The sequence below is a fragment of the Pithys albifrons genome, chromosome 1 (genome assembly GCF_047495875.1).
Source record: "Pithys albifrons albifrons isolate INPA30051 chromosome 1, PitAlb_v1, whole genome shotgun sequence".
NCBI classification, from domain to species: Eukaryota; Metazoa; Chordata; class Aves; order Passeriformes; family Thamnophilidae; genus Pithys; species Pithys albifrons.
This window is the reverse complement of record NC_092458.1, coordinates 65,982,612-66,004,799: the sequence shown is the minus strand read 5'-3', so window position 1 is coordinate 66,004,799 and position 22,188 is coordinate 65,982,612. Positions and strand designations below refer to the sequence as shown.

The window sequence follows — 22,188 nt, the reverse complement described above, 5'->3', positions numbered from 1 at the left end:
GATAACCTCAAACTGTGGAACCCAAAGACTATAGCTGTTCTAGTGAACTGAACAGTGCAATGACATGGCCTCCAAGGCTCATGCAAGGTTGTTTGTACTGCTGGACTCGAAGCACGCTCCTCAGCTCAGGATCCAGCTCTGCCAGTGTGTGCTTACCTAGAGGCCGCTCCCAAAGATCAGCATGGATCAGCCAGGTCTGCAGAGAGAGAGTTTGTCGGTACAGATACAGTCCATGTGCTGTCAGAGAGGGATTGCTGGCTCACTTCATTCACTATTTTATGGCTGCTGCCAACAGCTCTTGTTCTGGTGAGGGTCTATAAGAAGGTCTGCTGATCACCAGTTCTTCTGCCTGCCTCACCAAGGTTGTGCCTGCCCCATTCAACCACCTCTTTGGGTCCATTCCCCAGCACAGACATCTTTCTGCTCCAGAGAGCACAGACTAAAGTCTGTTGGAACGAAAGGCCTGCCAAGGAAAATGGAGTAGGAGAGTTGGAGTTGTTTTTATAAAGTCCAACTAACAATTTCTCCCCTTAATCACATTATCTGAACTGCCTGAACCAATATTGCCAGCACTTTTCTCAAAGAGTTACCTGAAGCCAGCACTTGACAAGCAAATTCTTGCTTGAGGCATTAATGTTTGGCAGTGTTATAAACAAAGTAACATGAAGGAAAGTGCTGGGCATCTGTACCTGCTGGCCCTGCTGCCAGCTCTGCTTGGAACTAGCCAGCCTGGGGAATTCCTGTGCGCTCTAAGTATTTGCTGCAGACTTTCTAGCTCTTTCTAACAAATTCATCAAGTAGGGTGTATGGGGAATGAGCTGACAACCACACACAAGGAAACTCTGGACTGACCTTCTTCTCAGGGGACAGGTTGCAGGGGATCTTTTCTTTAGAAGTCCCTTGTACATAAATTTAGTACAGAATGCTAACAGATCTTGTATTAATCCATATATTTCAAAGAGCTTTAAAATGGCAATAATTTTATACAATTCTATTGAAACCAGTTGAATTTTACACTTTCTGTATTCACAGTTAAATAGAAAAGAAAGATAATGTATCTTCATAACAAATTTATGTCCCCCAAAACCGGGATCTTCAAAATAAAGCATCTAATTCTTGAGAGAGATTTGGGTAAATTCAGTTGGACTTGATTATCTTAAGGGTCTTTTCCAATCTAAATGATTTTATTCTAAATCCTCACTTCTCTCAGCTTCAGAAGATGTTTTCTAACTGTGATTGATTGTTTTTGTGTCCATGTTTGTTGCCCTTCTGTGTTACTTCTACCATACTGTCAAAAAAGAAAAAGAAAAAAGGAACAACAGAAGATTTTAATAAACTGACCCAGTCATGGTCTCTATTTAAAGTTTTTCTCTTTTCCTTATACTGAAATACTTGGCTTTGGTGTTTTCTCTGCCACTTAAATATGAAATGATAACATGCATAGTTTAATCAGATGGAAATAAATTTATCAAGGAGAGAGATGATAACTGAGGCTTATCCAGAAAAACAATCTCATATCTAGAAGTTTAAAGTAAGAAGCCAAACATCTGCAGTCTGAGTCTAAAGAATCATATATACAGTAAAAAACTGCATGCTAACTTGTAGAAATAGGTCATGGGAGTATAATAAAAAATAAAACAGGAAGATCAAATGGCAGGAAATAGAACTGCAAACAGAAGAAAAAATATGGAGCAAAAGTATAAAGCTCAGTATTTGTTGCTTCTGCTCTCCTAGTTGCTGTGCAGAGGCCTCAAAAATTCTGTGTTTAATAGTTTAAGGCCAATGTTGTCTCTTAGCATATTAAAGATTTGCTAAATTAGGATTAAAGCTCTTGAAGGAGCTAGGATCAAAGCTTTTATAGCCAATGTTGAAGTGCATATTCTAATGCTTATAATTGCTAAATAGAAATTGATTTGGCATATTATATGCATCATAACTTACAGCAGAGTTAATTAATTGGCAGTTACATTTCTTCCTAGGTAGCCTGTGGCACTTTTTGATTAATTTTTAAACAAATTTAGTTCAGATTTCCTATTTCCTATGCATTTTTTTTTCTATCCCCTTGGCCTAAATGGGCTGACTGAAAAAATGTTCATGGGTCCTTTCTGTATTGTGATGATTTGCATTTTATAAAAAAAATGGTAAAGAAGTTGGACTCTCCTTAGAAGAGCAAACGGTTCTTTGCAAATGTGAGAGAAGAAAACTACTGACATTTCTCTGCATTGTTGTCCTGAGTGACGAAGCAGCCCAGCAAAAAAGTGGGAGTCAGAACCCAGCTTGACTGCAGAAAGGTGCAAGGGCTGAATTGAAGAAACAGGTCACTCTTTGACTCCAAGTTCACTGCTATGAAGCAGTTTGCTGGCAATGCTTCCAGGCTGGGACTTAGTGCACTGTCCTCAGAGTAAATGCCCATTAAAATACTGAGAGGTTTTAACAGAGTAGCATCTATTTGTGATAAACAGTAAATGTTTCACATCTACAGATTTGGTTTTCTTTCTCCAGTTCTTATGGTCACCTGGGTTTTAAAGCTTTGATTTGGAATATTCAACAGCTCCTTGAAAATGTAAGATACAGAAATGTGCCCACCTCCACTACCAGGTCTCTTTTGAGGAACTACAGGGGCACAGATTACAATGAACATTTTGCAGTAAGAACATAGAGAGAGTTCTTTTTTCATCACAGAAATTATTTGGCAATACAATTTCTCTGATAAAGTGAACTTAAATACCTCCAGCTTTATTTTTAGCTAAGTTTAAGTGAACTTTTCCTAGAACTATGTCCTGGTAAAAATATTTTAAATAACTTCTAATTAAAATTCCTCTCGAACACTCTCTTGGTGTATCTACCTCTGTAATTAATATAACCTTTTGCGATTTAACAGTAACTTAATTTTCACTAATGGAAGACCTTCCATGTGTCTGTTTTCTTTGGGGAAAGAGATCAATTCTTTATTTGGGTTTAGTTGTATATTGAGTGTGTAATATATATATTTTTGGAGAGCAATTCATGTGGTAGAAGAATCACTTTTTGAAAGTTCAGCGTGCTCTGAAACCCTGTTTCACAAGGAGGGAAATTTAGCCTTTACAAGAATTTAGAGCTCCATCTTGTTTGGGTTTATTGATTTATTGCTTAATACCTGTGTTAATGATTTTTCTGTAGGTTGGGGAAAGGCCTGCGAAAGATGAGTTTTGCCCTTCACCATATACTCATTATGAGGTCCCACCAAGTTTTTATCGATCTGCCATGATACTCAAGCCACAGTTAGGACTGGGTGCAGTGTCCAGGTTACCATCTGCAAAGAGCAGGATTCTCATTGCAAGTCAAAGATCCTCAGGTAGCTGTCTCCATCAGCAAGGGGAAATAACAAATCCTCCCAGCCTCTATCATCCTGATGCTTCAGGTAATGTATGAACTTTCTTTGCTTTCCTCTTACTGTAGTCACCAATAAGATTTTTTTTTTCAGAAAGAAATATCATAAAATAAGCAACATTCTGACCTAATCCTAGAAAGCTCCACCAGCACATTTTGAGGTGTGTCGTTTTATCCTATAGCAAAGCTGACTAGGAAGTCTGAGGCTTGAACAGAGGTTGTTTAGCAGGTCATTGCCAAAGGAGGAGAATAATTTTGAGAAATAATTCTCATTGTGTTTCTTTTTGTCTTCCTCCACCTTGTTAATGCCTGAAAATCTTCCCTTTTGTCCTGCAAAAGATAATGAGACATTTTTTTCCATAATGAAGACCCAATAATTCAGTTTGGGTTTGACATTCCCCACTATACTGTGCTTTGAAAGCCTGGACAGTGTTCAGTGTTCAGAGATCTTGATTCTCTGAAGCCCTGGTATACATCTCCTTAGAGACAACATTTCTAATATCTTTTTCTTCCCAGTTACTGCCCAGCTTAGCATGACCCTGGGCAGAATTATAGGGGAGGGAAAAGCAAGAGCAGAGCTGGAAGAAGTGTACGAAGCCACAAGACAGAAATAACAGTCTTTTCTACAGGACACTCCTTGGTAGCCTGGAAAAGTTTTGAGGTTTTAACAATGCATATGTAAACAGCAGCAAGTTCAGAGAACTGAAAATCAGTCATTTCCAGTGTAAAACACAGCAGCTGCTTAACAGCCTACAAGTCTGCAGAGATATTTTAAAATAGTTGTAACAGCTAAAGTTAAGTAATGACTTGGGGTCATATGAACCCTCCTCTTGTGCCAAGATGGAATTCCTTCTGATACATGCTTATTTAACCTGTTCACAGAAAACTACTTATATAAACCTTCAATATGAGGTCGTGGAGCCTCATAAAGCAGGACTGCTCCAATGCGTTACCTTCTTTCCAGTTAAGAGTTTTCTCTAATGTTTTGCCTAATCCCCTTTGTTGCAATTTACTTCCTCTTCCATCTGGAGTGGTCGTGGGGTCTTCTTCTCTTTGCAAGTATTTGAAAACTATTATTCTCTTGCCCCACTATTTCTCCATAGTAAGAAGCTGGAGAAATTTAGAATGGAAATGTGCTGGAGTGTCTTGACTTTACCCTAAGAGGACAGTCTCAGTCAGTAATGCTAGTTGACAGGATTTGGGGTTTATCAGAAAATCAAATTAGATCAAATCTCTGTAACACAGTGCCTATTGCCACTATCCTTTACTATCTGACCCTGCATGTGGAGTTTATCTTTGTTGATGCCATTAGCAGAAGCTGACCAAACTCAGCTGTGTGTGACTTCTGAGACACTCCAGGGTTGCAGGCTGGGTAGTAAATGCCATTTCAACCCTGTGACTTGAGGTCAATCAGCATTAAACATGGCAATACAGGTTCAGAGTATACTTGGATCATGATTTCCATCTAAATGGAACTGCAAGAGGTTCTGAGGTCAGGATGTGAGTAGGGTAAGGCATTGTATAACAGGAACCAGCTTGGAAGGTAGATGTGAAAGAAATGTACAAATCAGACCTATTACCATCAGAAATGAACATTGCCTTGATTTTTATTCATCCATCGTCCATCCATTATCCATATTATCCTGCATCATTGAAGACAGCAGACATGGCTTTTCCTTAGCCATTTTTAATCCATAAAGGAACTTGTATATATTAATTTACTGTCTTCCTATGTTATGACATTCTAAAATCTAAGCAGAACCAGCCTATTGATCTTATTTAATGTCTATAATGGTAACTTTAAAATTGCCAGTGCATGATAAGTATACATGAGGAAATTTAACTAGCTGTTAGTGTGATTCTATTCCACTAAAGTTTTATTTCCTAAAGTTTTCATATTTCTCAAAAGTTTTTTGTTGCTGTTTACTGGGGTTTTTTTAATCACTGATTATTTCTTGGACCTTGTCTGTTTTGAAGGTCAAATTTAAGTCATAGCTCTCCATAATTTCCTTCCTACAACTGCTATTTTACTTGTTTCTTTCTAGTCTATTGATACCTTACTGTTTCAAAAATGCTGTTAAAGATAACTCATGGTAGTCCAATAATCTGTCATCTCTTTCAGTATCCCAAAATGTGTCTCATCTGGTGTTTGGGCTCTGACTGTTTTTATTGATTTGAAATTACCCAAGACTTGTTTCAGAGAGGTTGCTAATGTCTCTAGTTTTTCACTGTCTGTCTCAGGACACATTGCTTTAACTTCTGGCATCTCACCTTCCATTTTCCTTGCAAAAGAAAAAGTGTTTAATTTTTAATTTTAATTTTAGTTTAATTTTAGTTTAATTTAGTTTAATTTCAGTTTAATTTTTCTGCAACATCTTATTCTGTTGCAAAGTACTTCTCACTCCTCTCACACCTATTGGTTCAGTGCCTCTCCTTATTTATCTTTCCTGCATTTCTGATCTTATTTTGGGTTTTTTACATTCTTTATTTTTGACAATTATTTTCCAGCTATCCTTTCAAGATTGTCTTATAATCACTTTTCCTCAACCAAAGCCTTTTTCCTTCTATGCCTCAAAGACAAACTTTCTCTCAGCAATGTATAACTTCATAAGTCAGCTTACCACTCTTTTGGCTTTAGTACTTCCTTTTGAGAAGAATTAATTGCTCATGAAAGAGGCTAAACTGACAGAAGATAGGACAAGACTAGTATAGAAGTGCAAAGGCAGCAGAGAACTGGTTCCTATGCCTGTGTCCATGGCAGTGCACAAACACAGACCAGAGATGGGTCCCTGGTTGCCACAGAGGGGATGGATGGGACAGTAACCCCTGACATGCAAAAGTGGTTGGAATGCTGACTGAAGGGACTCAAGAGTAGGGCCAGGCACTGTTTAGCCAGTTGTGTTAAGGTACCTGACACCATTTTCAACCGCTTTCCCTTAATTTGGCAGTTTGTTGTAGTATTAAACTTTTATCTGCATTATTGTTTTTGATGCAATATTTGAAAAGCAGGATTAAACACAGCTTTGATGGAACCATATTTACAAACATAAAAAAATGAAAAGCTTGAATATATGGTTAGCATACTGGAAGCAGAGCCAGTAAGACTTGCTCATGGGTGTTGAGGGGTGTGAGGGCTTGGGTGACTGCAGCAAAAGCTGCTGGGGTCTAGGGGGTATTTTCATCTCAAGGATACCAGGCCTGTCTTCAAGATTGCTAATCAGTGGCTCTTGCAGCTTGATCCTTAGCTTTTAATCCAGTTTCCAATCCTAGTGATTTCAGTCCTGCCCTGAGGTAATGGAAACAGAAGGATCTAGCCAGTTGCTACCCCGTGACAAAGTGTGAGATACCATGAAGGCTTTTAAACTGGCACAGTATCGAGGACAGCAGCAGTGCCTCTTGATGAGGATTTTATTCCCTTTTGCCATACCATTTATAATGTAGCAGCCTGGTTAAGCAGCACTGATAAACTGAGTGCTTTGGCCCATGTATAATATTCATTAAACTGACTTGAAAGTAATTGATGATTAAACCCCTAAACTACTGTTACAGACTGCAAGCACTACAAGCACATTAAAGGTTGTGTTAGTTTTAAGTTATGCAAAGTACAAAGTAAAATAATAATGACTGTTCCCTCAAGTGTGAACTCTAAGTGTCTAAGTGTGATGCCTAAAATGTGATTGGAGGAGTGATCCTTCTTTATCTGTGGGATATAGGACATGTGGTGGCCTTGGCTACAAATTCCTGATTAAGCAGTGCTGTTCCTTACATGACACTTTGCCTCAGATGGGTCAGGCAAACAATCTGACTGTAAGGAAAAGCATTCTGCAGTGTAGGTAAGAAAGGAAGGCATTGAATTGTGATATACTTATAGGTGCAATAGAGTCTCCAAAAGCTTAACATTTGTTTACTTTATGTAAATTGGCTCTGCTGTTTCTATGGGAAACTTGTAATTCAAAATAAGCATTGAAGGATAGTGTGTCTATAACATGTAAAATATTAATATGTTTTCCCTGTTATAAAGACTCCTTGGAGCAAGGGTGTTAGGATTTGCATTCATTAGCAGATTGCTTTGAAGGAATTAATTTCTGATTTTGAAAAGTATAACAGAGATCTCATAGTTAAAGCTTCACTTTAATTATACCCATTAATTTAACTTAATTCCACATTTTTCAGTAGCATTTACAGTATTTTTTCTCAAAGAATGAGTTAATGAAATGTTATTTCCTTATCACTTTCCTGTGTATAAACTTTGTCTGTCCTGAGGATCCATCTGCTCCTCTCATTTCTAAGACAGTCAACTTCTGTTAAATATAGAATTTACACATAAATCAGGACAACAATGTTTCTCATTACTCAGACAGACACACATACATACATTTATTTGTGTCTCTGCATATGTATAATGTATTTCATCATGAATGCTACAATGTGTCTACAGCTTTCTCCCAGTAGGAAAGCTTTATTTTCATGTTTATTCTCAGGAAAACCTAAGAATTGAATGTGAAAATGAGATTTGATGATAGAAAAGGAGTTTTGAGGTTACTTCCTGAAATGTTGCCTCACTGATATTCCAGCTGTGTTCTTAGTTTATAGGTTTGCAGTCTGAGGTACTTGGAACTGGCAACCTTGTTAATGGTCTAAGAGGTGACAAGGGGGGAATTCAGAGAGGAAAATATTCTCTGTCTTCCACTTATCTGCAGAGCTTACATTTGACACTCTGCTTTCTTTGAGAGAGCAATTTGACTGTATTTCCTAAAGAAAAAATAAGTGTTTCAAAGGTACACATACAGCTCCTCATGAGTTTTTTTAAGGACATTGTCATCCTACTTGAGACACAACTATCTTCCACCTTTCTACTCCCAACAATTACTGCATCTTCAAAGAACTAAAGCAAATCATATGACAAAGGTTGTCTATATGACTGTTGTACCAAACTGTCATTCATAAGAACAGTACCTGTAACAATCTGGGTGTAACAGCAGACAAATACTTCATACCCTACCTTGTCCCAAGCATCATTGTTGGCTGGGCATCCACGGCACTTCTGAGCAGCAGATGAGCTGCAGCTGGGGGGATAAGATGTGGTTCTGGTGCACAGAGAAATGTTCTTGTTGCTTTGGGCTTTGAGTGGAAAATTCAGTGAGTGAGATTCAGGCATTGACAATTCCTGTATTGGAAGTTTCTGAGGGATGCTCCTGCTTTGCACATTAGCTGCAAAGTTAACACAGACATTTACAGTTGGAAGGAATTGTGAGATGACAAGTTCTTGGGTTGTTGAGAATGTGCTAAGAGAGAAATTGTTATATCTATACAGGGAAACCGCAAATGTAGTGGCAACAGAATAGATTTATCACCTGTGCAATTTGGTTTCAATATGCAAAGATACCAGTGATTGGGTTAATTCTGAGGTGGGATATCTCTGCTTGTATTATCTCTGATTAATGCAGTGGCTTTGCAGGTAAGTTCTTTGCCCTGATTCCCCAATATGAAACGAGAATAGTGATGTTCAGAGCATCAAAAAGTGAGAGAAAATGACATCTGATAATTAAAGTTTGAACAGAAATGCTGCTGCTAAAAAAAAAAAAAAAAAAGGCAGCAAAGCAAAGCAAACCCAAACCCCTTATCACAATATAGCAAAGGCTTGCCAAGGATTTCTGAATTGTGGAATTGCAGTCTTGAACCACTACTCTTTTTCATAAGAACATATCTGTGTCATTCTTATATGTAATTTTTCATTCATTTCAGCTAAAATGCACTTCAAATTTCACAGAGAAGTCACATGAAAATTGCTTCTCTCATGTGCATGAAGATGGAGTTCATGTGCAGTGGGGAGGCACAAGAAGTGTAGCTCAGACTTTTTCAAGTCTCCCCAGGCACATCTAGTTTATGTCAATCAGTCCCTACCTCAGAATCTTTTCATGTTTCTGGGTGTGAACAGCTTGATGTGTCATGGAAAATCACTTGTGTGTGTACAGACAACAATACTTAATTCTATAATTAGCTTCAGGCAGTGAGACAATTGAAAGATTTTTGCCAATTTTTAAGCTTCTTTTGGCAGATTTTTATTAAAATGAAAGCTGCTCATAAAAATAACTTCTGTTTTGAACTCCCAGACCTTGTTTACAGCAGCGCTTCTATACTTTTTAAAAATAAAGAACATCTGTGATAAAACTTTATGATATTTAGAACAGAAAATATATACAATAGGATGATATCTCACGTATTTTGATGAGAAAGAAGACACAAAATTACTTAGTTTTAAGGATTTGAATACATCCCTAATGAGGATAATGTCCTGCCCTTAGGTCCACATGGTACAGAAGAACTGGATTACAAAGAAAAGTGAAAAATAATTTAAGAACCATGATGAGTTCAAGATGCAAAATATTGTTAGTTCAGGGGGAATTTGAATTGAAGCAATGAACTAGAAACACACATGAAAGTGTGAGAAAAAAACCACTGAATCCTCTACCCAAGTCTGGGACAATGACTTTGAAGAAAAGGTAAAGATGATGGCTGAGCATCTTGTCACTGAAAATTGTCTGGTTTTAGGAAAATTATTCTTCTTTAGTGACACTTATGGTGCTTGATGTGTTGTGGACTACAGGTTGCATTGTGGTGCAGAGAACAGGCAGTCCCCAGTGAGTGGGGATTTTAACAGTCTTTTATTACACACTATAGATATTTGTTATTTTCATTTGGATTACTCTGCATAGCATGTACTCCTCTGGGCTGGTGAAGGTGCTGCAGTCAGGCATCCATCTTCCTGAGTCTTAATAAAGGGCTCAGCTTGCGAAAAGTGTGCACAAAAATGCATTTTTAAGGGCCCAGAGTACATAAATTGCTTTGTTTGTTGAGCAAGAAGCATTTTTGATGTCTTTATAGGAATGTGGTTTATAGGATAACAAAACTCTTTTTAGCTTGGTGTAACACATATTTCTGTTTCAAAAGAAAAGGCTTAGTTTTGTTAAACAAAGCTTAGCATTAATATTGGGATGAGGTACACAACTATCTTTCAAAATCCCCGTAACACTTTTCTGCTCAAAGGAGTTAGTCTTGTTTTCTCCAAAGTCTCTGCAAAGTGTAATGCTTCATTAAAATTAATAAGACTGTGACCTACATAGTTTACAAAAGGAATTAAATGCTGTAATAATATGAAGACCATATTCTTACTGTGCAGTTAATTTGTATTTTTCTTTATATTATGAATGTTCATTTCTTCCTTTGAAGTATGTGTCAGGCTAGTGTACAAATAGTGTTCACTGAATAAGAATGGAAAAAGGGTGACTTTGTGGCCTTTTCTGGCAGAATATGTTGATAATTTTTAATGCTGCCTTGTCTCCTATGCCACTGGTCGTGATGACTGATTAAACACTCAAGCATTAGTTTTTAAATAAAGTTGTTAATATTTTAATAAAAAACATGTGGGGTTTTTCTGCTCTGGGTTCCACAAGGAACAGGAATCTTATATTGTCAAATCTACAAAGAAAAACTGTCCAAATTTATGTACAGTTGAGGTCAAGGTTCATTTGGTATCCAGACCTTCCAATCAAAAGCAAACTCTGATCTTTGCTCCTTGGCCTTGAAGACAATCCTGCCATGTTCATGGACCTTTGGCCCATGAGGACAATGTAGAACATTTATGAACCCATGTTCTGGATTTGTCTAGGAAACTTTGCCTAAGCAAGAGCAGCAAAACACAGGTTAGGACACAAGCTGAAGACAGAAGACCAGTTAGTAGTTACCACTGGCAGATATGGCAGCTGAACTACTGTTGGTGCCTAACTTCATGTGTTGTAAATCTGCCATTGGCAGTTGGCTGAGACTTGGCTAATGTCATTGACAAGGGATGATGGCCTAATGGAGAGAAGTCCACCCCTGGAAATGGCTGGTGATATGTTAAAAAAGTACAACTTTATGGGTCATGTCCTTGTTCCCAGGTTTGGGGCAAGAAAAGGAAATTTTCTTTTAGTGAAATTTGAAAGCAAACCTTCAAAGCAGTGTTTTCTTTGATGGAATACAAAGATGTTCTGTGTCCTTGAAGGAGCTTGTTGGCGGTCTACAATAGTTTCCAAAATTGGAGGTTATGCATTGCGTGTTTGTCTCTGTGTAGGAGGGTTTTTTAATTGGCACATAGCAAATGTAAAATTAGAAAGTGATACAGCATTAAAGAAGATAACATTGAAACAAAATCTTAGTAGCACTGAACTGTATTACTTTGCTGAAAGTATGAATTATGCCTTATGGATATTTGGCACATTTTACATTTTAAAAATTATTGTGACCTGTAATTTTTCTACCAAATGTCTTTTTAGTGCAGCAAAGAATAGGACATCACTGCAGTTTGATCAGCCATTAAAACTTGTATTCAATCTTAATATTGCCTTTATGCAGCTGAGTGGTACAGGTAATGGTCAGTATCTCCCAGTTTAGTTTATTTTTTTTTTCAATTATTTCTTTTTTCTTCTTTCAGTTGAGCTTAAGAAAGGATCATGTCCAAGCGCTGCAAAATCCAATCTCCCCAAGCCCTGCCAGTCTGGACTTCGTCCTCCAGGTTATTCACGGCTACCAGCAGCCAAGCTGGCTGCGTTTGGTTTCGTCAGGAGCTCAAGCGTCTCCTCTGTTTCCAGCAACCAGTCAAATGACAGTGCTCAGAGTGACCAAAGCAGGACAACTAACCGTAAGTCCAAAAAATGCCCTTCTTTCTGGAGTGGTATTAAATAGATATATTCCAGGATTGTCATGACAGGAGTTTCTATCTAATTTAGGACTAATGGCATCTGTGTAGCATTCACTACTCTCTTTTGTGCCACTGAATTTGGTTTGCTGTCTTGACTTCTGAGTGTGATTTATTAAAAATAGTACTACTAATAATTATTAAATATTAATAGATATTTAGTAAATATTATCAAATATTTAAAACATTACTAATAATAGGTGAATAGGGTCTGAGTGTACATTTCATAAAGAAGGGGCTGGTTTCCCTGCTACAGAGAAAATACCATTAAGAGTAAACCTGAGGCATTTTTGTATTTTGTTTTTACCTGGATCATCCCTTCTTGCAAGCTGAAATAGTAAATTAACAGAGGGAACTGTGTGTGGTAAGTAAATGGCAGCTAATGCAGAGCAGTTTAGAACAATTATCTAAAATAAGCAATGTAGTCTTTCTCAACTTCTTTTATTCTGTTTCTTAATATCCACGATAATAAACTTACTTTAGAAAATTGAGCAAATAATGCCAGTGATATGAAAGTAATTAGAACTGATACTGTAGCTGTTGTTTCATCTACCAGACTTTAAATGATCGCATGGCTGAAATGTGTCTCCAAATCCTGTTTTCTGTAAAGGCTGTTAATTTTATGAAGTACAAAATAATACCCATTGGATTGTGCAGCCCTTTGGAATTGTGCGCATGCCCTGGGCTCAGAGCGTAAAGGGGGACTGAGGGATTTTCATGCCCATTTTTCTTTGAAGACTGGATTGAGTCTGAACTGTGTCAATATCAAAGCAAGTGGTATCAGCCCAGGAGGGGTGCAGATGGGACCACCAGGTGATATGAAGCAGCAGAGGAGACAAGATGCTGCAGGCTCCTAAATCTTTCAATGTTTGTATTAATTTGAAATTAATGAATATAAATACAATGAAAATAGTTAAAAACCCTAAGGATTTTCTGTTTCTCCTTTATATGGGGTGATTGAAATGCCAAAGACTAATGTGAGCAGGGGCTTCTTACATTTTCAATTGCCCCAAACATGCTTGTATCTTGCTTTACTGTTGGATGATCACTCATTTCTGTTTATTTCCTAATAAACTTTACTTTGAGGGTAGTCATCGACTCTTATTTTGTGATTTTACCCTACGTTTATGCATTTGGAAAACTTTTCTTTTTATCTGGTGTTGTAATCTTTTAGCCTTTGGTTAAACAAAACCTGTGTTAGAGACAGAACTACTTGACTTCTGATTAGATACAACGCACATCTCTGCAAGGAATGTTGTTGTCTAGCAATTTCAGTCATGAATCTGAAAAAATTGACATCTGTATGTACAGTACTCTCCTTGAAGACAGTGGATGCATACAGATTATACAGCTGAGAATGTTCTAAAAGGAAAATACTTTAAGCTGTTGAGTTTGAGTCAATTCATTTCCATTAAAAAGAAAAACCTGTGAAAGAGCCATCAATAATCTCAAACATGGAAAGTTACATCTGACTCAATATAATATAAAAATACACCATGTTGTATTCTTGTATTATATTTGTACATTAAGCCCATAAAAACTGAAACCATATCCCAGTCACTGGAAGGTTGTGGAAGTATTTGGTTTCAGTCGACTTGGTTGAAGATGGTAACCCTCTTTAATGTTGGGATGAGGATGTTGTGACCAACCTATGCGTATTACAGTAATGGTTTCGATGGATATGAAAATTACCCAGGGAAAGTGTTCTGCTTGTACAAATGCATGTAGAGATGAGCACAGCCTGTCAACTGATGAAAAAAGCACCTATAACTCTGCTCTGCCTGCCAAGTTAGATAATTCATCTAATCTGCTGTTTCCCTCCACTTCCATGTGAGAGCAAGAGAATGAGCCCCTCCCAATCGTCTCCTTTCTCCTGTAGCTCCTATGACATGCAGAGCTGTCCAGCCCACAAGTCTTTTATTTGCCTTTACTGGGACAAGGGTGAGAGAAGCAGAAGGTGTATTGCCAAGCAGGTGAGGGTGCATCTTACGTTTAGAGTGCCAACCCTCTGGCAAGTCATCACACATAGCATCTCTTGCTTGCTTTGGATTAAAGACAACACAACTCCTATTTGTTATTCCTGATAGGGCAGATAGGTACGAAGAAAAAATTGTTTCCTTAGTGTTTGATTAACTTTTATAGAAATGTTATCAGTGTGAAATCATACCATCTTTTTCTATTTATAGTCCATGTGCCAGCAAGAGTTAAATTAGTTGCTCAACACCCAGGGAGCATAAATTCGTTGCTTTCCATTCTACCTCAGCTTATTTAACACAGACCAGCAGTGCACTTCAACATGCACAAAAAGGATGTAGGGGACAAATATTGGCTCAGTAATCTTAGCATGACGTATTATTTCTTCCCTTCACTGTCTGCTGGAAGAATGATTTTATTTAAATTAAATACATAGCTGATTCTGTAGCTACTACCTGAGGTCATGTCTTTGAGTAAATCAGGTTTCCTAGAGGGCGGGATAAAGTTTTACTATTAATTTGCTAGCTCAGTAGGGTAGAAAATGCAAAATGATCTAGCTTTAGAAATCTTCAAACATACATAACACAATTTCCTATTTAAGCAGCATCTCTGTGTGTCAGGGAGACAGAAGCAGTTGATAACATCTTGAGAGTGTGCATATATTATAAATAGAGGAGATGCTACTGTTGTAAATCAAGGGACTCACCTCAAATCCATGACCTATTGGAAGTTACTAAAAAGCCAATGACTATAGCGAGGTGAGAGGAAAACACTGGTTTATTTTAGGGACAGTGTATTTTAGGGTAAACAGTGATTTTTTAAGGGGCCCTAGTGGGATCCTTTTCTTGCTTTTCATTCCTCTGCCAGATGTCTTGAGGTGTTAGCCCTTCCCAAACACATTTCTTTTCAGAAGTCCTAGCTAGTATCTCTGTCCAGAGAGTAAAACCCCACTTGTTTAGAGGAAGGAGAAATGATGTTTGTGTTGAGGGGAAGTTTGTAAATGGAGCTGCAATGTGGCAGCTTTGTTCTTCATCAGATTTCTCCCCTTCCTGTGACGCCTCTAAAAGCAGTAAGCCTGTATGTGCACAGAGCCTATGCTATGCTCCTTGAGTGACTTTCTAGCAATACCCTGCATATTCAGGTTGACTCAATTAAATGGATTTGCAACAGTGGGACTGAGCCCTTTTCCTGTGGTAGGAAAAGGCAGACTGTGTAACACTTCCCTGTTTGTCCTATGGTCTTTCTTGGAGTTCTGTTCTAGGACTGTGTGTATAAGCTCACCTGCCATTTGTCAATAACATGCCAGCTGGGACAGTCATGCCACCAGCTGCTCATCAAGATCAGTCATAACAGGGATCTGCTTCTATGAGGTCCTGCCCAATTTTGTGTTAAGGCTGGAGGGACAGCTGTGGTATCGAAACTGCTCAGCATCTCAGCAGCTGCTATGGCAGGGAACCGACCTGCAGGCCATGGTCACTAGAATCCACATTTTGGTGCCTATGTGACTTGTGGTTTGTTCACAGGGAAGCTAGAGTCTATGAAGCTAATTCATGGTGATGGTGGTATGTAAGGCAGGTTCTCACCTTGCTGAAGGAGGTGGGATATAATGTCAGAAGTCAAAGACCATTGCATTTCAAAGGTGGTTTATGGGATGGATCAGGGGAGCTCATCACAGGTCACCACTGGCTGTCCTGCCCTGTTTAAAATGAAATTATTAAAATGGTGCAGGGTGAACTCTTGGTTCAATATGGAGGACAAGAGAAGTGTTTCAATAAAACTTAGAGAGGTGGAGGCAGTGAACGCTTGTTGTACCAGTGGAGGTGGTGGTGTGTGGTGCATCCATCCCTTCTTGCTGCTAATGTTTCTCTCCACTCCATGTCATGCCTGCAGCTCCCCCACATCAGAGCAGCTCTATACCACAGTGCAGCAAGGCCCACGTGGTATCTTCTGCTTGGGCAAAGCCAGATGACCTGACACCTGTGGGACACCTGGAAAACCTCAGGCTTAGGCTCAGCTGCAGGTCCCACTATCAGCCCTTCCCATTTTTGTTCTGTGCCACAGATGGGTTTGTCCACTAATATTTTTGTTCAATATTACCTGAAAAATTCAAGTTTACCCTTAGCTCTGGCCTAGTGCTTTTGAGGTTTTCAAAAATGCTTCCTCTTTTAAACCATTATTCTTTATTTAGACAAAAGGTTTTTGTATGTCAAAAACCTTGTTGCCTGTTTACAGTCTAAATTGACTAAAATTGAAAAATTGAGATAGATCAATCTAAGAGAAGTGTGAATGTATTCTTCAAAATATGAGAAAAAGTGAAGGAAATCTTGTTAAGGTTGAAACAAGTATGATTTGGAAGGAAGTGAAACAATTGTGTAAACATAAACTCCTAAAAAGCTAACTTTATAACAAAATACGAACCTTTGTGTATTTGCCCTTGGAATTTTAAATACACCCACTATATGGAAGCTTTTCTTTTGTCTGCCCCAATAAACTTTGTCTAATAGGTCCACATCATACACCAAAGGCCCACAGCTGTGGGATGCGGTTCTTAGTATTAGCTTGTGATTCTGCAGTGAGGTAACATGATCTCATACTGTAACTGTGTTTTACTATTTTGAGGGGCTTAGAGTTCCCTCACTTGCTTGTATCTGCATTTTGAGTGATTAACTGAATATCCTGCTCATGTAATTAGCTGTGTATACTTCATCAGAATAGACTCTAATGCATGTAAATACCATATGGCAAACAGTTTGTTAAAACACTGTTTGATGTGTGGAGGGTTGAAAGGATGGATTGTTCAGAATGAGGTAAAGTTTGGTAACTGCTACTAGTTTTGGAAATGGAAGAATGTAGGTATAATATTGGGAAATGCTTCATAGTAATAAGATCCATTAGTCTGTCAAACAGTCTTCCAACTCAAGTGGTGCAATCCGTGTTGATAAAGATTTTTAAAATAGAAAAATAGTATGGTGTTAGAGGCAATTCTTCTCTGGTGAGATGCTAGACTAAAAGACATAATGCTACTCACAACTCTGAGTGCCAAAGCAATTTCTTTTCAGGCTGAACAAGAAAATGTTAATGAATATTTCAAAACATGTTTTAGTATTCCATGACAGGTAATGCTTTGTTAAAAATTATAGAAATGAAACTGCAAGTTTTACGTAAACTTCCATTATCCCTGCTTCAATATATAGAATTTCTCACTGGTTTTTGACCTTGTATTGCCTGCCCTCGCTAAATGTTGGATTTCCATTCTAATAAGCAAAAATGTCAAAGTGTCAGATTCAGGTGGGTGGAGAAATGAGGAAATTAAAGTGATCACAGAAGCCTTGAATAGATGCCTAATTGCCTTGGAAATGGATAGAACATTCAAAACTGTCACAAGGTAGACAGGTATACTAATTGTTCTTAAATCCATAAGTATTAGGTAAATACAAAAAATTTCCTGCATTAAAATACATTCCAGTCATATTTCTATGACTGATTTTGTGTTCAGTTTTCTATATGGCAATTTCAATCTTTTTTCCCTTCTGATCTTGTTCTGATATTAATATTTTGATGGAATAGCCACTTTATATCATCATTTCACTCTGAATAGGACTAAAATAGAATAGTATTGAGTGAGGAGTCTCAATTTTGTTGGGTGAAGCATTTGGAAAAGTCAAGTATGCCATCCAGGAAGAGCAAGGGCTAAAAGACATTTTAGCTGCCTTCCAGACTCTCAGCACATATTTTTCATACTGTAGTTGTTCAAGGTGGGGAAAAACAACATTCAAAGGATGCCTTAAAGGTGTAGACACAGAGGTTTCTCTCTGTTTGCAGAGTTGGAAACAGCAGTGCTGAAGTATAAGTTGTCCATTAGTTTCAGTGGTGTTTAGATATGCTCCTTGTGATAGTGTTTTAAATGTGATAATATTTTAATAGACTAGATAATGCTTTTGCTGTCTACACTGTTACGTCTTCTCCTGTCCATCAGAACACACAGCAGAGGGAAGCAGTTCCACACTGGGAGGATCTGTACCACCCCTTGGAATTATTAAGTAGAAGCAGGAACATCAAAGTGATTTGGAAATGCTGAAGTACTTTTATATGAAGATGCCAACCTGAAATATTTCAAGGAGTTTCAAATTTGCTGAGCTTAAGTTTGTCAAAATTGAAAAAAATCCATGAAACACTGAATTCTGCAAAGCTCGCTTTTTATGAGCAAAGAACCATTGAAAGAACTTTGTGAAGCTCTCATGCCAGCTCAACTCAACAGAGTGCTTAATCATCATGTTTGTTATTATTATAAAGTGCCATATAAAACCTACATTTTTTAGTTGTAAGAAGGCCGGTCTGGGAGATTCTGTGTCTGTGTTCTAAAATTGTCCTGACTCAGACCTGGCAGCTCCAGTTCCAGTTTTTGGCACTTGTATCTGTCTGACTTTTTGAAAGTGGTTTAAAGTACCCACCTCACTTTCCTGTCAATAAAATGGGGTCGGGGAGTACAAATGTTTGTGCAGGTATTGGCTAATAGAGCAAGAAGGAAGAGACAGATAGTGGCAAATCCTCTTTCCTGGACGATTTCCACACAGGATTATTTGACTGATTATGAGCATCTAATTTAGTGACTGTGACTCTTAGGGTTTAATCTGCAGAGGGTGAAAAGTAGTTCAAACTACTTGCACACCAGGCTGCCAGACACCAATTTCACTGGAGACGATAGTGCACCACCCCGTGATTAGATTATTCCCATTACAGACACCTAAAGTGTCTCTGTCCTTTAACTCTGTGGTGCAATACTGATTCAATAATCTATCTTATGAATGGAAGCCACCTTAGCTACCGCTGTAATAGGTGGTTTCATCAGCAGCTTCATTATTTTAAAGGTGTCCTGTGGCTGTTTTTGTGCTGCGCTGGTCCATAGGAGATCATGTCTACTTTATTTATTGCAGTATAATGAGCTTAATTCATTTCTTAGAGGGATGCAAAGAAAGCAGTGAAGCCATTCTAAACTTAAAGGTTTTTTAATCTTTAAATCACATTTTCTAAAACACCTAGTCTTCAGGGATACTGAAGGATATCCCATCTGATAGGGATGCGGGGGGGCATGAGGAAGAAGAGAGCTGCTGGTGGAGTGTGAATTTTGCAGTCGGGGGGAAAGCCTCAGTCAGTCCAGAGTCAGCAATAGGGACAAGAACATGTATCTTTCTGGGGACACAGCACTTGGATCATGGCACTTAAAATGCCCTTTTGAAAATAGGAAGGCAAGAAGCAGCTGGAATGTGTCTGTCACATCCAAATTAAAACCCTTCTGAAGACCAGAAATCTCACTATAAATTGTATCCTTTTCATACTCTAATCTTCCTATTCTATCTGCTGAGGGGAGAAATACGCATTTAGAAGTGAGCCCTGTGGGTATTCATCAAAATGGATTAATCTTTTAATTTAGCCCAAAGAAAAATTAAGAAATAAAGCTTTGAAGAAGTGAGAGCTCATCCATTTCTCCTTTTCTTTTTTTCTTCTTGTTTAATTTTTTTTCCCTTCTTCTACTTTTTTTTTCCTTGTTTTTCTTTTTAATATCCTCAATTTCCTCCATTCTGGATTAATCTGCTTTCTAATGGAATCACAGTTAAAATCTTTGTAGTCTCCCACTAATGAAGTATGAACTTACAGAACTTTTAAGAAACTTTCTTCTTCTCCATGTCCTTCTCATGCATTTCATTTCAGTATATAAATCAATATTTTCAAAGGGTTAATTCTGGATGTGTAGCTGTGGAACTCATAACTGGGGTGTTTCATTGACTTCGTCTGCAGTTTTTTTGTGCTTTCTGAAATTCATGCTTGTGGTAATCTAGATGCATTCGACTCCATGAAGATACATCTCCAAATAGCACCATGTTGCTTCAGATTCAATTTTGCATTTTGTGTTGTCTGTGAGATTTGAGCCAGTGAGCATAGTGAGGCACTCTGGCTTTGAAATCTGTAACTGAATCAATTGCCTGACTGAACTAATTACTGTCAATGACAAAAATCATTACAAACTCTTTGACAATGGGCTTCCTTCCAAATATAGCTCTTTTTTTTCCTTTTTTTCCGCCCCAAAATAAGCATTAATTTAAAGATACAGAAAGTATGATATGGTAGTTATAAGTCAACTTTGGGTCACAGTGAGGCAAAGAAGTACCTCTGTCACAGTTTTGAATTATGGAAATTTTGGAAGGATTTTTAAACTTATGTATTCCCTTTTGTGATTTCTGCTTAGGGTCAGTGAGGCTGTTATCTTTTTTTCCTAAACAAGAAGCACATAAACATGAGGTTCAATGTTTCTTTGATCTCTTTCAAGAAGGACCAAATTTAAAAATTGAGACTGAGATGATCTCATTGCAATCGTATTATTAATAGCTGCTGTCAAAAGTAAATGTTGTGAATTTGTCACACACAGAGTTCAATCCAATTGCCATACTTGCAATAAATAGGACTAAAGTTATAAATCCTGTAAATATTACCAGCAAATCGCATTTAGACCAAAAGGTTTCAGAAAACTGAGCTGGCCTCTTTATAGTACATGAAAAATCAATTAACAAAATGGTATGCCTTTGCAAAATAAAGTGTGGATAATGAACACAAATAAACAGGGATTTGGGAAAAGCCTGTAAACTGTCCCTTTTGGGAGGGAGAGTGACTGATTAGTTGAGAAGAACCATGGTGGATTAGTGCAGGTACATATTAACAGCAGAGCAAAGGAAGACAAACTTCAAAGATGCTTCTAATCTTTGATCCCATTAGGAATCCTGCAGAAGACTTGTGAATTCTAATTTGGTTGCATGAGAAGAGTTACAGCTAAAAGAGTGCAGCACTATTTATAGAGGAAAAACTTTTTCCATGTAGGGGTTGGGCTGGAATATCACCCATGACATTTTTTCCATCACACTAATCTAGTTCAAACAGGTTAAAATTGAGGTCATTTATGTAAGTCTTCCAGGTGCTCTTGAGAATATCTGCAATAAAAGAAGGAATAGTGTCTTTTTTGACTTTCAGTATTGCCACAAGTCTTTTAGTTGTGATCCAAGAACTTGAAAATTGCAGTTTAAACAGCCTTTTCTTCCGGCTTGCTGCTTGACAATCTCTAGAGGCCTGGACAAGTTTACATGAGGCTGTAAACAGCTCAAAATGTTGTGGTTCTTTTTCTTGTAACAGCTGTGAGACCATAGGCTTTCAACTTGGGATTTCCAAATTTAAATATTAGAAGAAAGTTGACTGAGGTCTGAAATAAGTAAGACCACCACTGGCAGAAAAATGACAGGCTGAGACCCTCCAACCAAGAGCACCATGCCAAATGTAATGGAAGCAATTGCACAGTATTTTCCTTCAGGGTAAAAGCTATCAGAAACTGTAGGCTGTTGGCACACTAGACTTTGGTGATACTACCACCAGCAGTAGCAAACGTTCAGTCCCTTGGAGGTGAGCCTTAGAAATGGTAGTATGCTTTCCATGTAGCAGCTTTAAGGATCTTCCTGTGGCATTGGCATGGTTGGAGAAGAAGCTGCGGCTGTTGGGTTCAATGGTGATTTACAAACAAGCCTTTGACTGTCTGTTCCTTGTGGCAAAAAAAACAACTAGCCTGGGCTACATGGTGTAAATCTTTAATTTATGCTTTACACTACTTCTTGATCTGCTGATGTGGTTTGATGCAGTCTGTTACCATCACTACTTCCATAGTCAGAAATACTTATGCTGAAATGTGAAAATTTAGGCTGAGAGAATAAAGTGCTCTGATTCACAGATGGGAACTGGACCTTTTCAGAATAGCTGGCACCATTCCCATAGAAACCTCAGCATCTGATCCTCCATCAGAGAGTTTTGACTTAGAATGGGGCATATCACTCGCTGTGTGCCAGTTCATCAAGTAGTCATAAAGTTACTGTGTTGTTTTAGTGCACATTATTACTGCACTAGAATAGTGTGCCATAATGCACTAAAATAGTGGTATTAGTAATTGAACAGTGTGTATTTCTATGTAAAAGGTAAAAATTGCTAACCAGCACCCACTGGAGATGATGTGTACACTGGCCAGTTGGACCTTGATGACACAAAATGAGGCCAGATCAGTTGATTCTTGAAGTTGT

General features: G+C 38.1%; 1 protein-coding gene across 4 annotated transcripts in view; it reads left to right on the top strand.

Annotated features, from left to right (window-relative positions):
• Window positions 1-22,188, top strand: part of MTUS2 (microtubule associated scaffold protein 2) — a 291,758-nt gene that overhangs the window by 117,914 nt on the left and 151,656 nt on the right. For all 4 annotated transcript variants that reach the window (XM_071553224.1, XM_071553242.1, XM_071553213.1 and 1 more), the window contains exons 3-4: window positions 3,160-3,400; window positions 11,843-12,049. In XM_071553224.1, the coding sequence (XP_071409325.1) occupies window positions 3,160-3,400; window positions 11,843-12,049 (448 nt within the window). The remainder of the gene's footprint in view (window positions 1-3,159; window positions 3,401-11,842; window positions 12,050-22,188) is intronic.